The following is a 19442-nucleotide window of genomic DNA, read 5'->3' on the forward strand; positions in this document are numbered from 1 at the left end:
AATTCAAAACTAAATGAAGTGTATTATGTATCAAGTCGGTTTTAAATTAAGGCTATATTGTAACATTTCCGTAAAAGGTAGATTAGTATTTCTAAAATTTTCTTTTTCTTTACTTTGATGTGTGTATAATATATGTAAGCCGTGCTACGACATTGTGTACACGTTCGACTAATATTTCCATTGTAAACATTTAACGACGTTCCCTGCTCTATATATTCAAAATCTTGGATTTTGACAAAACTACAGCAACTGAAGTCTTGATTTTTGCAGGGTATGTTAGTTTTTATATTACAATCGTGTAAAAAACAATTTTGAAAAATATTGACCGCATCCTCATCAGCAAATGTTACAATATGGCTTTAAGAGGCTGCTTTCAATATTTTTTGTGCAGTGCTAAAGATTCTGATAGTTCATAATTTGACGGCCCTCTTGTGTTTTTGTCTCTCCTTTCTTCAAACCACAGGGCAGCACCTCCACCAGCAGGCGGCCCAGGAGCACCAGGAGCTCCCAGTGGACCAACACCAGCACCAACTAATAAGAGGTTACAGCAAACTCAAGCACAAGTAGATGAGGTAGGTCGCTGTAGACAAACATACATTGTCAAACAAATAAAAACATTCAACTTATAAGAGGTTACAGCAAACTGAAGCACAAGTAGATGAAGTAGGTTGCTGTAAGCAAACATCAAAAACAAAACAAAATGTTCAACTAATAAAGAGGTTACAGCGAATTCAAGTACAGGTAGATGAGGTAGGTTGCAGTAAACACAAACAAATGCACTCAACTAACAAGAGATTACAGCAACTGAAGCACAAGTAGATAAGGTTGCTGTAAAGAAACAAAATCACTAAACTCCAATTCCTGCAAACTGAAGCACAAGTAGATGAGACAGGTTGCTGTAAACAAACATCAAAAACAAAACAAAATGTTCAACTAATAAAGAGGTTACAGCGAATTCAAGTACAGGTAGATGAGGTAGGTTGCAGTAAACACAAACAAATGCACTCAACTAACAAGAGATTACAGCAACTGAAGCACAAGTAGATGAGGTTGGTTGCTGTAAACAAACAAAATCAATAAACTTCAATTACTGCAAACTGAAGCACAAGTAGATGAGACAGGTTTCTGTAAACAAAAAAACAAAATCAACTTAATAAGAGGTTGCAGCAAACTGAAGCACAAGTAGATGAGGTAGGTTGCTGTAAATAAACAAACAAATAAACAAACAAAATCTAATAAGAGGTTACGGTAAACTGAAGGACAAATAGATGAGGTAGGTTGCTGTAGACAAACAAACAAACAAACAAACAAAAATGTCAACTAATAAGAGGTTACCGCAAACTGAAGTCACAAGTTGATGAAGTACATGTAGGTTGCTGTATACACATGTTTGGTATACCAAATATATATGTGTGTGGGGGTGTATGTGTACAAGAAATGTACATTGTACATGTATGTGTGTAGGACCCTATGATCACAAATCTCCCGAGCTAGGAACATGTACATGAGTAAAGGCAAGGTATTTACCAATACGCTGTGCTAATCCTGTGCTGCAACTAAATTGACTTGACTCATGCCTTCAGTAGTTTCATTGATCAGATTTCTTTTCATTGCCAGAAATCAAAGACGTTTAGAAACGCTTTGACAGCACAATTTATGCGGAAGTACATGTAGTGTTTTCACATTATGAGGCTCTCCTTCAAAGGGTAGACATGATAGACTAGCAGAGCATGCTAATATTTTCAAGAATATTTAGAACATATAACATTACAGCTTTATCAAATACATTGGTACCATAAATTTGCACAAATTAATAAAGAAAAATATTTACATGTATACGACATTTGAAGACCCCCCCCCCCCCCAAAAAAAAAGAAAATCAGATCTCTTCCTGCATTCACACTGCTGTTGAATTGATATGTTTTATGCACATGGTCTCTCTTATAATAATACTTCCATCCTTGTTGTGGGGTAGCGTAATTCTGGTTCTCATTTACAGACATGATCACTTGCCAAATGCTGTGTTAGGCTTCCTACATTTTTCTACACCAATTACTGAAAAATGTTCGATTTATTTTAGCTTCAAATAACAGAAAGAGGAAAGACCATTAATTTTAATGTTGCTTGAAAACATATAATTTTTTAGTTCCACACAAGATACCATCTTACATCTCCTTGGGCTTGAGGCATAACCAAAAGACCACATGATCAAATGCATGCATATTTGAACCGGACTGACTCAATATTGATTTATTGGTATGAATAATGATTATGCAATGTCATAGCTAGTAATTAACTTGTGTTCCCATTCAAATGCATGCAAGAAGTACATATCTCTGTTTTCAATCCCAGAGCAATACAGTCATGAATATTAATTGTGTACATAAATAAAGCAGATGGTTTTAAGTATCTAGTACTGGTCCTAAAATGAAGGCTTGTGGTTTTGTGCCTCGGTGGATTTGGCTATTCCCGTTGAAATCCATACACCTATTATGGAAGACTTTAATCATATTCCACACAGGGAGTGTGGATTGCAAATGGGGTTACCTGAATGGGTGATTCCATTTGAAATTTGCACCCCCTGTTTGGGAGATTAAGGTCATGTTTTCAATAGATGGTGTATTCTGGATTTCATTTGCAATAGCCATATATAAATTTGATAATGTAAATATAACTTTTGGAATATACTGTTAAACCATAGACTTTTAATCGCATCGCATAATCAAAAGAACAAAAGGTCTGTTTAACCATAGACCCTACCTTTCTAGGGTCTATGGTTAAACAGACCTTTTGTTCTTTTGATTAAACCATGCGATTAACAGATGGTGCAATCATTAATGTGTCAGTATGATATTATTTACCGTATTACGTGACATGTACATGTACACACCACAGGTACACACACACTCGCATGCATAGAATTTGGATGATATCTGTGTGGTACACACATGGGATGTTTAATCTGGTTGAACTTAAATGAGAGCTGTATAATCATCATCGGTTTAAAGTGTAGCAAGTGCTATTTAATTCTATTTGCATTATCCACTCTGTATGTGAATGTATGTGGTGGTGTTAGAGCCATGGTGCACTGCCACTGTTGATCAAATGTTAGTAGACTGGGTACAAAATACAGATTATATTATCAATAAATAATCTTGACTCTGCAAATAAAAGTTATCACAAAAACTGAGTAAATAGGCCTAATGATTCAATAAATAAATAAATCAGTAAACTTGTAAGTTGTAGGTATGGTATATTAAAAAAAAATTGAATCAATAATTTGTTACGAATAATGTTTAAAAGTATGCACATAAATTAGATAACAAAGAAGACTATATCAGTGTGACAATGTTGCTTGAATTGAAGTCTCCGAGATTTTCTTGATACTAAGGAGTGACACAGCCAAACCACAATATTATACATGACTCAGGTTGTTGGTAAAACCCAATTATCACATGCCCCTCTGTCCTATTGTTCCTTCACTTGATCAAGCAAATTCATGACTCATTTGTTAGCAATATTGATTTGTGCAAAATTTGATTTTGTTCAGCAAATAACTTGTTTGATATTATTTTTAAAGAGATCCTCACAAATTAAATTTCCCGTTACCGTAGACAAATATTTTGGCTACTGTTGCAGTATTTTGATTAATGTAGTAAGCAGAGAATATCTTGTTTAATATTTCATTTGAACAGGAATTTATTTTCTCTTCAATGCCAATATTTTGCTTCCAACAAAGTGCAAGCTACATGTACCTTGCCAGTTTATGTGTGTATATTTTTACTATTTATATAAAAAATATTTTGAATATTGAAATATTTTCTCTATAAATCTCGGTGTTTTAATGTATTTTGTAATTGTCACAATTTATTGTACTAACTGAGCGTAACTTCAAATATCGTAAACGTTCGCCTAATGGCGCACCTGGGCTCCTTTGCCTTGGGGTAAATTTCATGTACAAATAGAGAGCTGCCTCCTCTAAAAATTCCAACAAGAATTAAGGGTACATGCCCTTATTTGCTGGTGGGATTTTTATGGGAGGGCACTTTTACTTTGAGTGAAATTCCAGTTATATCATGGGAGCCCATAGCGCCATTAGGCGACCGTGTTTATGGTATAAAAATAACATACTATATGACATGTCATCAGCATCTGCTGGCATTTTAATATTTTTCCAAATTTAGCTACCGTAATCGTGTCAGCTGTTTATTTGTTTTTTCTACAAAGGAAACATGTCCAAGTTTGATGTGTTGTGATTTCAAGTTCAACATGAAAAGTGGATTAATAACCTTGGTGGTAAAGGTGTGGGTCTATCTGTGGCAGTAAATATGTATGTTCCTTAATAACTGCAATCAGTTTAGTAAAAAATACAAAGAGTCCAGATGCATAGGATGCTGCTTCTTTGCAACCATCCCCCACTTGTGTCCTCCACATTGGCAATCAGACTAAATGTTGATGCTGCGAGTCAATACCATACCACCAATGCACCAACCAGATATCATTGCACTACATCATGCATTATTCATACAACCAATGAAGCAGTCACTCCACACAGTTTCAGACCAGAGGAAGAATTGTGAACTTGGTGTCCCATAATGCACTGTGTTCTACCACTGGCATTTCAAAAGAAAATCTACTCAAAAACGGATGAGCCAAATGTTATCGATATGATGAACTTGAAAGGGAGGCTGGTACTGGTAGCATCATTGCAATAGACAAGAATAGGTGAACAAACGTAAACATGAGCATGTGATGTGTTGTCAGTTTAGCCATGGATGCCGATTGGTTACAGCGGCATCATGTGACATCGCGCGATTATGTAACGGTATTTAAGTACTGTATAACATCTCTGTTCCTCTATGCGTACTTATTATGTATGTTACCAGGGAATGCGCCTTTTTTAATTAAAAAAATAATTCTGGTATTTCTGTAAAAGGATAATGAATAAAAGCAATCACAAAGCAAAACAAATTAATAATTAACCTCATGTATACTCCTCATTTAAAAATAAATTGATATTTTCATGCATGAGTACACTTGTCTAGCTCCAGGGACTAGATGCATGGTAGTGGAGAGAATACAAATTCAAATAAATTATTGTAGAGAAAGTGCATGGCATCTTAATGTGTAGGTTCTCATTTACCTGGGTATTATGTTGAAATTAAGATTTCAATTAAAACGGTTGTCATTCTTGCCAACTGGTTCAGAATGTGAATGTCTTAAAAATCCTCAAAGCAAACATTTTATAATACTCATATAGATGTACATTTGTGCCAGCTAGACATTACTAATTAATCAATATTGGGACCAGCATGCAAGTCATCAAGTGCAATGCAATTTACTGCACAGTGACATACATGAACATAGATGTAGGATGCGCTACCACTCTGTGTGTAGCGGTATACCTTATGTGGTTCAGAAGGAGTTGAGACTCAAGTGGTCAGTTTCTGATGGATGACCCAGGCAAGGATCTAAACAATTTTATAGTGTTCAAATTATGCTACCTCTGTAGCAAAAAACATGCATCCAAAGTTGAGCTACGTATGTTTATATTATAACAGGGATATACATTGTATCACTACTAAGAAAATATTCAAGGGATCCACTGACCTCCCAATAACCCCCTTGGTTTTCAAATTTGGGGAACTGGGAGTATCCTTCCTTTGAGGTTAGTGTCTGTAGTTTGGTGGGTTTGGTGTGCATGTACATGTTTGTACATTTATAATGTAGTGTAGATTTCATGTTTCATTTTAACTCTAGAGGCATCATATAAAAGGGCATATTTTTGTGGACCTCTATCATCAATCATATTTTTGAAACAATGGGGTCTCTCAACATATTGGGGTTCATGGGCTCCCTATACCCCTTGTAGCACCAGCCTTGTACAATATATAATGTACAAGCATATAAAATGTCTCTTTATTTTGACTTTCTCCTTGCAGGTTGTGGATATTATGCGAGTAAATGTAGACAAGGTATTGGAAAGAGATCAGAAATTGTCAGAATTGGATGACCGTGCAGGTAAGACTGAATATCTTCAGAAAGTGAGATATGGTCATTTTCACGGTAAAGGGTGTAACTTTTGATTTTTAGGGTCAAAATTTCAAACCACTTAAATATGTTTCTGTTTACTGTAATCATGCATAGAAGCAACTTAAATTCCAGTAAAATAGTGTTTCAAGGCTTAAACCTTTTGATTTCTGATAAAAATTTGACATTTCCATAACATTTTGGTTAAAATCTAAGAAAAATGTATTTTACATAAGCTCAGAAAATTATGACATGAAAGCTGGAATACATGTGAAATCCCATTCCAAAGTAAGTCAACAGATATAAGTTAAATTTTATACCATGTTTTGCTATGTTTGTAATTGCAATTTTGAAAATTTTTAACATCAAGGGTCATTTGCAATGGAAATTTCCCAACCTTAAACATATTTTTTAAGTTTTAATTGGGTTCCTAAAATAATTTAAATGTCTAACTTCATGTACAAATACTACTTGATGAAAGGAACCTCCCAGCCAAGTTTCACAGAAATTGGAGTTATTTTTAGAATTGGCAATTCAAGCGATTTGTGTTTCGGAGGCTTCAGTTAACAACACAGGTGATCATAAAAGTAAAATATTTGGCTAACTACTACAAGTTGACATGAAAAAATAGGTAAAAATATCACAATTACTAATTTTCATGCTTTGCTTCTAAGTATTGAATTTCAGTTGTGACAAAAATTAAATTATCACAGCAAGTCATTTTTTTTTGTTTATGAGGCTTCATGTTTACAATGGTTAAACATGGCAGAAGTAGTTTTTTTGAAAACAACACTGTTGGGATCATCTAAGCTGTTATTTTCTTGTGTGTATTGAATCAATGATTCTATGCGGCAGATATTGCAGATTTATAACATGATAATTTTTTCACCCATTTGTTAAGTATGGTGTTATTTGCATGTGAAGCTTCCGAAACGGGCTTTCTTGGATATCAGTATATTTTTCAAGCATTAACCATAATATCAATTTTTTTTTAAATTTATGACATTCTGCACATATCATGCAACAATTACAATGCAGATATCAATATGGAACATACCAATTTAGATATGCATAGATGATAATTAAGCTTACTGTTGTTTCAGAGGCTTCATTTGTTTCGGAGGCTTCAATTGTTAACGGAAAGTTTGTATTGGGTCCCATTTTCAAACGGTGATATATATCTCCATGATTTAAAAACAAGTGACTTGAGGATCTACTTTGCTACATTTTGATAAATAGATTGGATGAGCTCTTTTATTTATATTTGCCCAAGCTTGCTGAACAGTTTGTTTCGAGGCTTCAAAAAGTTAACGGAAAATCGGCTCTTTGAAGTCAAGATTTTATAAAAATTTTAAAAGCTTGCAAATCAACTAATTTTTGTTACCCATTTCAAGTTAAGATATCAACTGTTATGAATCAAGAAGAAGTGAAGAAATAACCAAGAATTATGAACCAAAGCTATACCCACAAAGTTTGTTAACAATTGTTAACGGAAAATGAAGCCTCCGAAACGACAAATATCGAAGTCCGGTTCTCAAAAATACAGGGCTGTTCACAATTAAATCTAATGTGGCAGTGTTTACTGAACATATGACCGCACTTTCAAAAAAAGAAAAATTATCCATGAACTAACTGAAGAAAACACAGGGTTTTACAAAAATGTTACTGTTTTTTACAGTTTTTCAAAATGGCAATATTAGGTACATTTAAGCCTGCTAAAACTGAACGCAGTAACTCCCGAAGATGATTATGCTACCCAAGGTAGCTGCTAACTAGATGACTTATGTGGCCAAAAATCATGGAATTCTGTGGCTTTATTAGAAAACTACGGATCAAAATGTTAAAAATCCAAAGTTACACCCTTTACCGTGAAAATGACCATATAGAAGTTGTATTATTGCAGGTCAAGCACCTTTAGCGATTTGATACAACCAGTGGCCACTTTAGACATTAGGGCTCATATTGAAATACCCTACCACGCTTTCACACAGAAAGAAGGCAGGAAAGCTTGGTCATAAAACGGATGGATTATATGCATCAGTGATACACCCTGCCCAGGATTTCAACAAAAGAAGGCTAGCACAGGAAAGCTGCAGGATGGCGCACACCTTCCTGTGTAAGGGAATTTCAATATGAGCGCTTAGGTTTTTATATGGGAGATCTTTCCCTCCTTTCCTGTTGTTGCAGCTATACTGTGGTCATGGTGGTTGCTTACCACCATTGGAGATGTCACCATTCCCAAATTAATTTTGACAGTTCGTAGGCTGTAGTGCTCAGTCTGAGGCCTATATTGGAATTTTGGCACAGTAAAAATGAGACTTGGTTCAAGAGAATTGACATTCATAAAATAAAACGTTTTTGCAAAAAAAATGTATTTTGTAATAGTGAAGCATGAGAGAATGATACACCAGTATCGATACTTAGTAATGCTGCTTTAAGATGCTTCAAGCTCAGGTGCCAAAAGACTGGGAAATTTGCATTTACAATTTGCTATAGCAGCTCCAGACGATTAAAATTTCGACTGGGATCTGACAGTTACTTGTAAACTCAAGGCTCATGTGCTGAATGAAAGAAGATAGGAAGAGAGAGAGAGGTGGAAAGGAGAGAGAAAGTGTGTGTGGAAACCTGAGGAGGGTACATACCTCCTCACTTGTGTCGTTGTGCATTTATTCTGTGCATGCAACCCCCAATGGCCAATATACATTAAAAATAATCAATATTTTAACATGATATGAATGTGGCAGAATGCCTTGAAGGTCACCTGGACTGCACAGGTACTATAATATTTGACATCACCACGGTAAGAGGAAATGTATTTTTGTAGATTCTAAAAATTGTTATTAAATTGACTGAAGTTCCTGGTTTGACATACATGTAGACTGCTAAAATGCTATTTTTAGTACAACTTGGGTAGCATTCATTTGGTGAACATGCTTTATTTTTCAAATTGTATTTACATTGAGTTAAATGTATTTATTAAACTCTAAAAATTATTATCACATTAACTAAGTTCCTGGTTTGACATGCATATAAATAGATGTTCAATGCTATTTTTAGCTTTACTTCAGTGAGTGTACTTATTAAACTTTAAAAATTATTGTCACATTAAATAAAGTTCCTGGTTTGACATGCATATAAATATATGTTCAATGCTATTTTTAGCTTTACTTCAATGAGTGTACTTTGCATTGCTAATGTGAGTCAACCTTCTGGCCAGTTTAAGTGTAAAATGTACACACGTGACAGAACACTACACAGCAAAATCAAATCTGGCTTATGTTGCTATTTGCAATTTTGATTAATCTCAGCATGATTTGCAGTGCCATAACCAGATTGCAAGAATTAAGGGGACTGTTTGAGGGTGAATATTGTCCCCAGGGGATCAAAATCTTTTCTTGAACCATAGATTCATGTTAAATTCCTTCATAGCATGCAAGGGGAGTTGCTTACCTTTCAATTATATCTAGGCTTAGAGAAAAAACACAATTTTTTGACCAAAAATGCGAGATGGCAACTTCAAAATGCGAGAAAAAGCGAGATTTATGCCCCAAAATTGGGCGGGGGGAAGCTAAAAAAATTGAGGGCAGTATTTTATTTACTCCATACCCCTGATACCAAAACAAATAGCCGACCGGACTGTCATCAAAAATACACAAGTATTGTCCTCATAAATCGGCTTAAAGGTCAATATACTGCATATCACTCATCTTTTGTATAAGTATTAATGAGAACATCTATCAGTTGGAAGAATTCTTTGATTTTGTGATAACATTTGTGGGCTGCGATCCATTTTCTTTTCATTTTCCCTTCCAGATGCACTCCAACAAGGAGCATCACAATTTGAGACAAATGCCGGCAAACTGAAGAGGAAGTACTGGTGGAAGAACTGTAAGATGATGATTATTCTAGGAGTAATCATAGCTGTCATACTTATCATCATTATCGGTAAGCATCAATTGATCTGTAATATTGTTATATCAAAAGTTGATCTAGAAAGTAAGGTTCTTTTTCAGGTGTTTCCCGATGCCTTGATTTGCCCAATTAAGCAACACAATTCGGATTTTTGGTGTTAATTTTTTCGGTTTTCTCTGTTTCGGTCTTCCTTTTCAAAAAATGTTTTGCCAAAGTATTTGACCTGATATCTATATAAGATGCGTCTTCGAACAAATATGATCAGTGACATTTTAGCGACATTTATTTTCACTTTTTGCATTGCAAGCAGCTACTGCGAAAATAAGGCGCAAATACATGTGTAGCAATAGATCTATGCAAGTTAAGTTTAAAGTCAAAAATTAAACGAGAGAAACAGTTGAAAATTGGCGATGTGCACAAATTAATTGCACAAAAACATCCACTTATACTGAAGTGATACACATACTGTAATGGATGTCAGGAGTAAAAACATGTTGATGTTCCAAACACGACTGCCTTGAAAGTGAACCAGTGTTTTACCGTACATGATCATAAACAGTGCTATCAAAAGAGTAGAGCCAATTCCAAATACAAATTATGTTGTAGGTTTCTGGTTTTAGTATCGGTATTTGAATAGCATACATTATCGATGAATGGGTCTTGTGTCATGTTAACCTGGTTTTGAGCAGACTTAGGAACAATGGGCTATTCTGATTGATATCCTTACACCCCCTATGGAAGAAGTAACCTTTATCTCTCACACAGGGTTATATATTGTAAATGGAGTGACCCATACAGGTAACTCCATTTGAATTTCACACTCCCTGTGTGGAAAATTAAGGTCATGTCTTCCATAGGAAGTGTATGGATTTCTACTGGAGTAGCCCATTTTGAAGCAGACGACACTGAACGGGTGACTCCATTTGAAATTCACACTCCCTGTTTGGAAGATTAAGGTCATGTCTTCCATAGGGGGTGTATAGATTTCAGCTGGAAAAGCACAATTAGGAGGAAGAAGACGATGACACTTACGGATCAATAGTCTGACTTGGGTTTTCATAAACATCGTAGAGTGCTAGTGGCGTTATGATGCTGGGGTATTTCAATAGTTTGATCCCGGGATTTTGACTAGTGCTGCTTCTATTGAGTAAAAATGCAGTATGTTTATGAATAATGTCGTCAGCCTAAGTCATTTTTTGTGTGCAAATTTGAGAACAAAGTACAAAATATGGTTCAAGCATGCATTTCAACATATTTATTCACCAATCTTTGCACTTGTATAAATGATAATGAGACAAATTAAAGGGAATAATCAGAAATAAGGAATCGGGAATATGCAAATATAGTTTCACTGTGTTCAAGAGTAAGAATTTGATTGAGATTTACAACTTATAATATTTTTACTGTGCCATGTTAATTTACCGCTGTTTAAAATGACTAATTTTGATGTGTGTAATACATTTCAGTTAAAAAAAGTAGATAATACATTTAAGTTAGATTTGCATGAAATAGCTTGCACCGCACACTGAAAATAAAATAAAATTGAAAGTCTAGAGTTGGTGACTAGTTTATCAACCATTATGCTTCACTTCACAAATGCTTCTACTTACCATCATAGAAATTTTTGAAAACTTATCATCCCCATGGCTGCACATCTATTACATCGATTCCATTTACTACAAGTTGTTGTTTATTTCCTCAATAATAAATACAACATGCTACCATATTCAATTTTGGTAAGGAATTGAATTATGATCTGGTTAGGTGGCACCTTGTAGTAATAGTAATCCTTCCAAATATCTTGGAATAAGATCTTATCTATATTAATTAACCCTAACACCCATAAATCTCACAAAATCTTACATGTACAAGGAAAACCACTGTGCATGCATGCATCCCATGTGATGACATGATGCAAAGCCCTGTAGAAGCACAGAATTGATGGCTGGGCCAGGGAAATGAGAGGTTGAAGAGACAAGTGACTCCCATGTTCATCATCTCTCCTTTTGGTGTTCCTTCTTTAACTTCCGATAGCAAAAAAACATGGTCTGTGTTAGGGTTAAGTATTTTTGACCTCAGAAGCCCGCTTAATTCAATCCCTCTTTGATGTATGTAGGCTTTAAAAGAAAAAAAGATCATTTAAACAGATTTTCATTTTGTTAATTTTGGGGGGAGGGGCCAATTTATTTTAATCCATTTCTGTGAATGAAATAAGTGAAAATCAACTTTTCATCATTTTCCCTCCCACAGTATACTTTACGGTATGTACAAGTGCCTTCCATTTGTTTACCATATGTATATTAATAGAGCACAAATAATTGGTTGTGGTGTCTTTCTCACACGGGTTTTCTTGCTTTCATTTCATCTCACGCATAATTCTGCAGTATGGGCCACGCAGTAAAAGAGTAAAGGTTTGTATTGACAGTGCTTTAGGCTTATATCACTTGGATATTGTCTGCAAAATTGCATGATTGACAAACTAAGTGCATGAGCTATAAGATTGTGATAAGTGCAACTTTTTTTGTGTGTGAATTTGTTTCTATAGTTAAATCATAGACCCTCTAAATTGTCTATGGTTCAATCATAGACCCTCTAAATTGTCTATGGTTCAATTTATTGACTTCATGTACATGTACTGTGATACTTCTAAATTTTACAAATGAAAAAATGGTAAGTGTTGTAAATCTGTATGTGATGTAGTCTACTGTTGAATAAATGATTCTTGGACATAGTTGTACGACTGCTGCATTGAACTTGCATGCATGCTTCATGGAAGCTCAAGCATACTGCAACCTGGATACAACATTGCATCATGTGGTTGGTCAATGATACAGATTGAGCATGTGTATCACAGCATCATATGCATGCAGGGACGCACATGTTGCGTTCACATGTGCATATTCTGTCCGATAGTTCATTATACATTTGACAGTACTGCAATAAGTTGGATGATCAGACATGCGGCCAATTACAGTATACTTGCTTTTCGTTTGTTTTCTGTTGTTCTTCAACACTATGAACGTTGATATTTGATCCAGAAACAAATGATATGATTTTGATAGCAATTCCAGCAAAATTTCATATTTATTATAGTCTGTCTTGTCTCAAGTTGGAATGTCATGTTGGATTTCGCAGTGGCATATTTCAAATTGAACGCTAACCTAATCCATTATCTTGTGGGTGTATACACATGTGAAGAAGGGCAATTCGACGGTACGCTGGTAACACAACCGCATAAACGCACCAAACCTGTCACTGCGAAATCCAGCACGGCATTACTCTCTACTTGAGACGATACACACTGTAACAAATATTTTTCAAAGAATTTATTAATTAAATATGTTGATTTTATTAACAACTTATTAAATTCAGAATTGAATTTAAATGGTTATTAAATTCAAACATAAATTTAAATTGTTCAAATCAATTGCTATATTAACAATGTATAAAATTCCAAATTCATGTTCGTTTTTGTCTCATTTTGCTCAAATTGCATGCATCTTTTGTAATAGTGTTCTTTTTATTTTCAAGTAAATAGTGTACAAAATGTTTGTAGTATTGTAATAATGATTCCCTTAGTGAGGTGTTCCTTTCCTTTGTTTATATGAGTTATTTTCCCCTTTATAATTGTCTTTGAAATTACATGACATGGTTTTATGAACTCAGTAGAAATCTTGCGAGTAATGTAGGTTATTTGAAAATCTCTTGAAAGTTCTTGTTTTTTGCAAATATTTTCAAATGTTCAGATTTTCAACAGCTCAGATGAAGTGTACATCGAACATGTAGCTGTACAATAATTGTTTATTAAAATTAAGTTTTAACAAATTAATTATAGTACTGCATACTTGAATATGAGCACTTCCAGGCAGGGTCTTAGCAACGATTTGACAAACTTGTGCCTGTCATTTTCAACATTGAGACCACACTACATTCACAAGGCATCTACTCAGCCATGAAAAATGTTATTGTTTCAAATGGGGTGGCATTGTAAAGGGGAGTATTGTAGCTGTTCATTGATATGCAACACGATATGAATATGTCACAAATAATTTGAGACACAGATGCTTGAAAAAACTTTCCAAACTTTTGTTGAGGAGTTTACATGTAACTTTTGAGTCTGGCATAAGAAATATTTTCTGTATTAAATTTTAGCATAAACAATAGCATTAATATTAAGCCTTTGCAGAAAGCATGGCATGCAAAAATATTTTTAATTTCTTGCAACCGATAATGATTAAAAAAATTTCTCATCTTACTCGATTCTTTTTAAAGTGCAGTTTGTCGCATGTTTAACTTCGAATAATTTTAGTAGTGCCACTTGCAGTTAGTATTGCCAACGTTGTTTGAGATGAAAATGTTGTTCATGATTGAGAACAGGGAATGAACTTGCCTGATCAATATATTGCACCAATAAAGTATCCTTACAGTTGGAAATATAATCAAAACTTCCAAACTGGACAATATTGGGGTGAATTTGGTTTTTTAATAGATGCACTATCTAATCCTGCACAATATGACACCACATTGAATCCAATGTGACATCAAGAAGTAAAGTTTCAAGCAATTGAATAGACGAAGTTCCGGTTTTAAAAGTGACAAACTGGCCTATATACAAGACGTAAAAAGATTCCAACAAGCGCATCAAAGAGACAGCACAGTTTCTTCAATGAAGCGTTATTTAAAGCTGTTTTTATTTCAGTTTTTACTTCATTGTACTTTTCATAACTTTCGCTTTATTTGTCAGTTCTTTTTCTTTTCTTTTGTTCCTTTTGTTTTAAATTAAAGCCAAACGCATAAATTAGCCATTCACCACTCTCAAACCAGATGTCTAGTCTGTTGAGTTTTGAATAGGCCAGTTTGTCACTTTTAAAACTGGACCTTCGTCTAATCAAATGCTTGTAACTTTGCTTCTTGAAGTCACATGGGATTCAATGTGGTGTCATAAGGTGCAGGATTAGATAGTGCATCTATTAAAAAAATAAATTTACCCCAATATTGTACAGTTTGGAAGTTTTGATTATTTTTCCAAGTGTAAGGATACTTTATTGGCGCGGTATATGTTGCATGCAAGTACAAACATGCTTGAAATATTTGTTTAAGATGTGCATTTAAATGACATGTTGCTGGTACATATTTTAAACCCATCTATTTTTCAAGATCTTTTTCCGAAGACATGTTCAACATAATTGTTTATAAAGGTCCATGTTGATGTAAATGTATCTTGTAAACCATTGAAATGTATACACATACATATCCCTTCGTATACACAAGTAGACTCTTTGTAAGCGTGTTCCTGTAACAAATCCATTGTGTTCTCCCTGGTGATCCCTATGTAGTATCAAACCAATGTTGCCAATGTGGTACCTTATCTGTCACAGGTGCAAATTGCTACTCGGAAGACTCTTTTTATTTATTAGAAGACCTTCTATTCATAAACATGTTAGTCAGAAGACCTGCCACTAGGAAAGGTCGCTAATCAGAAGACCAGCTTTTCGGAATTTAGCGGACCTTCTGAGTAGCAGGCTTTCTGAAATGCAGGACTGTTTTATTATATTCTATAGGCCTTCTACTACTAGTCTGAATTTTCAGTGTAATTGCAGAATATAGACCACCCCTAACCCTCTAACCTAAAGCCTCACACTAACCCTAACTTGAGTCAGATTTGATTCTGTAATTAAGCCAGATTTTCCTTATGGGATTGGGATATAATCTTCTTTCACTGTAACTGACAAGATTTTTTGACTAGCAAGCCTTCTGAGAAACAGATCATTAAAAAGAATTCAAACAGCCCAGGCTGGGCACGGTGGCTCAGTGGTTACGGCCTTGGACTCATAATCTGAGAGCTTGCTCGACATGCGTGGGTTCGATTCCCGTCCCACCACCGTGTTAAGCCCTTTGGCAAGGCGCTTTGCCTCGCTTGCCTCACCCCACCCAGGTGCAATGGGAAGCTGTTAGGGGTAGTCACAGTCGTTGTACTGATAGACCCTGCGCCACTTGTAGGCTGCAAACGTGGTTCTGACATATTCTAATGACGGCGGAATAAATGTAAAGCGCTTTGAGGCTGTTTACGGCATAAAACGCTATATAAATATCTACATTTATTTATTTATTTATTTATTCAGAATGTTGAGTAGGCTGGTTTTCTGAATAGTGGGTCTCTGAGTAACAGGTTTCCAGACTGACAGGTTACAGTACCACATATCCTGTAGTTATGTAGTGTACAAGTTGGTTATATAGTACTTGGTAGCAACAAAGGCTCCATCCAAACTGTTTGATGCTTATCAAAGTATATATGTATGTATATGTAGAACATAGAAGAAACTAGTTGTATTCAGTTTCTGTACTGTACAAGTCCAGGCAAAATATGAAACCTAGTAAGGTCTACACAGTATCTATAATGTATTATGTTGTGTCTAATAGGAGTGTACAATGACAGTAAATTGTTTTACATGTAGCTCATTGTGTATCTTCATTTGTGATATATTAGTGATGCCATTGATAGAATGTGTTTTTCTCAAGGTAACTGTATTTGTCAGTTGTATCTTGTGTTCTTCTGATGGACATTGCCAAGACCAATATCTCCTAGTCCTCTTTATTGCTGCATTGACACCAAATAGATTATACCCCTAAGAGTGCCGACTCAAAATTGCCTCGCGTGTAACGCTATATGGTAAATCCACCTTTTTTGGTTTGTCGCTCATGGAGGCCAAATAGTGAACTACCAGCGTATAGCTTGAGCGTTAGGAACGTTTGCGCATTCAGCACTTGGCACACATTTTTAGCACAACTTGTTACATGCAGAGAGCAAACAACAATGCACTTTAAAACAAAGTTTGCCGGACACGTGGGGAAATTATGCGATAATTATTTGGATATATTTCATTAAAATATTGAAAGTACTACAAAGTACTTATTTAGGGCATTCACTAATGTTGATTGATTTATTTTCGCAAGTTGATGATTGAGAAGAGTAAATAAAAATATTTAGATCTAGTTGGTAGGCAATGATTGGTCAATGCAGCTCATGTGACATCACTCAAGACGAAAGTATTTCAACTCGCAAAAGTGACATCCTTTGAGCAATGACAGTCTATGAACAACTTTTGAAGTATATATTAAATATTCTTGCATGTGTTAAATGTTCATACTTGCAGTCTCATTTTAAACTTAATCATATATTTGTTTCTTTTTCTTTACAGTTGTAATAGTTCAAAAGACAAAAGATTAAGGAGAAATAGGGGAAGACATAGTATTTGGGGATATTCTACTTTGGAAACAACGCGCTTTCTGCTGCCAGCCTGCCACCTAGCCGGGATGACGTGTGTGTACCATACCACCGACATGTACCTGATGCATGTGTACCGCTGGCATATGTACACTATATATGTAATGGATTCAAAATGAAACCATCTTGTTTTGCACGTGACTGTATTCTTGACTGTTTTATTTTTTTATGGACAGGAAAGGACAGGGCAAAGATCAGTATAATGATTTTCATTTTGTGTATGAAATTGAATTCTGCAAAACAGGATGGTGATATTTTTTAATAATAATGATAATAATAATAATATTTACCAGCATTTGGTATGCCAGCAGCATGTGCGTTTGTATCAAGGTATTTTTTTTCTTCATGTACATACGCGCAAGCCCTGTTGTGAATCAACTCATAAAACCTACTCGCCATGGTAGCAAGCTGAGATCTCCATGGTAAACATCGTCGTCGTCATAGCAAACGGTGCAACCATTCTCTGCATGTATATTTATGACAATGGCTGTCTGTCTCATGGGAAATCACTATATTTAAAAAGTTATCCCCAAGCATACATAAGTATAAATATATATATAAATAGGGATATGCATTTTAAATGAAATCTGTATTCTTGTGTGCAAGATGCCATACGGGACCCAGCATACACAGAATACTTGTAACTATTTTATATTTATTTTAGCAATTGTTGTACGTGTCCAGAAATCTATGTGGCCATGCCACCATGTTTGTAACAGAGGACTGCCGTTGTTCTTACAGAATAAGGCATGGGTTTAAATTTGTTCTATTGTTTCTGCTGTTCAAATGTAAATATGTCCAAGAACTTTGCAGAAACATTTCTTAGCTGTAAACAGTACTTAAAAAGAAATAATAAAGATGTCCGCTTGCATGTTTCTTAAGTAGTAATGAAATACAATCTAGGGGGGTTTAAAATGACGAAGAATGTTATCAATACGTGCAACTTGCTGTATTTTAAAGCCCTCTTTTTTTATCGAAAAGCAGTATTCGTTGTTGCTTTCATCCCTTGCTTTCTATTATGTAACAAAATGTGCAATCCTCAGCTTGCCAGCTATGCTATGTGGGTGGCCACAAGATTTCTGGACACTATTAGAACCTGAAACAATAATTGACTGTGTAGAATGTAATGTTTCTTAGTAGATTTATTTTCCCTATGATAGCATGAGTTGGGCACAACCTGTATAGCAGTTTTATACTTCCCTGTTTGCTTACTTGGGCTATTCTAGTTTAAATCCATACACCCCCTATGGAAGACATGACCTTTATCTCCCACGCAAGTGGTGTAGATTTTACTTGGAGTCACCCATTCAGGTAACCCCATTTGAAACTTGCACTCCCTGTGTGGAATATTAAGGATATATTCTACAAGGGGTGTATGGATTTTAACTGGAATATTCCAAATTGGCTTTGTTCGGTACATGGAGTCATAGGCGAGTAAGTTATGTACAATGTACAGTAGTTGTTGCTGCTTTTTAAGGAATGGATTGTTTGTTAGGAAAATTGATCTCAGGTCTTTACTGAAGAAAATGTTGTAGTTCCCCCTTGAGTAGAACAAATGCATTGTATCCATCCATGTCACAAGCTCACACAGTCTTTAGAGGACACATTTCAGAAAAGTTTAGAACTCATACCCAGAGCATGAGGTGCTTCTTTTTTAACTGCATATTGGAATGCATGTGACTGAACTTTATCTCATTACATTGTACTATGTGGGCTTGATTTATAGACATTCCATAAATGGTTATTGTTTTGTGCACCTGTAATTGATTCAACAAAAAAACAACTGACTGGTAGACAGGTTGTGTCTGATTGAGGCCTCAAGAAGACAATGTGCCATTATTTTGAATATATAATTATTACACAGAGTATCATAAGAATTCAGGGACAGGTTTCATAAACACCTTACAACCAATTCAGATGCCCGGAACCCATCGCAAGCTCTTAACTCCTTGTAAACTTTGTACAAATTAAGGGTGCGGTTGAGTATCTGTGCTTGCATTGTGTTTGGACATGTAATGTGTTTAGGTTCAAAATGCGATGAAATTTGCATTCGGTTGACTAAGTCAGCGATGGTCTATTCAGAATGACATTATATATTTTAGGCTATTCCAGTTGTAATCCATATACCCCCAAGATAGGACCTTGATCTCCCACACAGATGGTGTAGATATCAATTGGAGTCATCCATTCAGGTAACCCAATTTAAAATCCACTC

At 35.2% G+C, this 19442-nt stretch overlaps 1 protein-coding gene across 2 annotated transcripts in view; it reads left to right on the plus strand.

Moving 5' to 3' along the window:
* LOC140156768 (vesicle-associated membrane protein 3-like) overlaps positions 1 to 19241 on the plus strand; it is a 37076-nt gene extending 17835 nt beyond the window's left edge. The window contains exons 2-6 of one of the 2 annotated variants that reach the window (XM_072179729.1): positions 464 to 572; positions 5943 to 6021; positions 9844 to 9975; positions 12327 to 12353; positions 17142 to 19241. In XM_072179729.1, the coding sequence (XP_072035830.1) occupies positions 464 to 572; positions 5943 to 6021; positions 9844 to 9975; positions 12327 to 12343 (337 nt within the window). In that variant the 3' untranslated portion in view covers positions 12344 to 12353; positions 17142 to 19241. The remainder of the gene's footprint in view (positions 1 to 463; positions 573 to 5942; positions 6022 to 9843; positions 9976 to 12326; positions 12354 to 17141) is intronic. The other variant, XM_072179728.1, reaches the window with a different exon arrangement.
* The last annotated feature ends 201 nt before the right edge of the window (positions 19242 to 19442 follow it).

The sequence above is a fragment of the Amphiura filiformis genome, chromosome 7, assembly GCF_039555335.1.
Source record: "Amphiura filiformis chromosome 7, Afil_fr2py, whole genome shotgun sequence".
NCBI lineage: Eukaryota > Metazoa > Echinodermata > Ophiuroidea > Amphilepidida > Amphiuridae > Amphiura > Amphiura filiformis.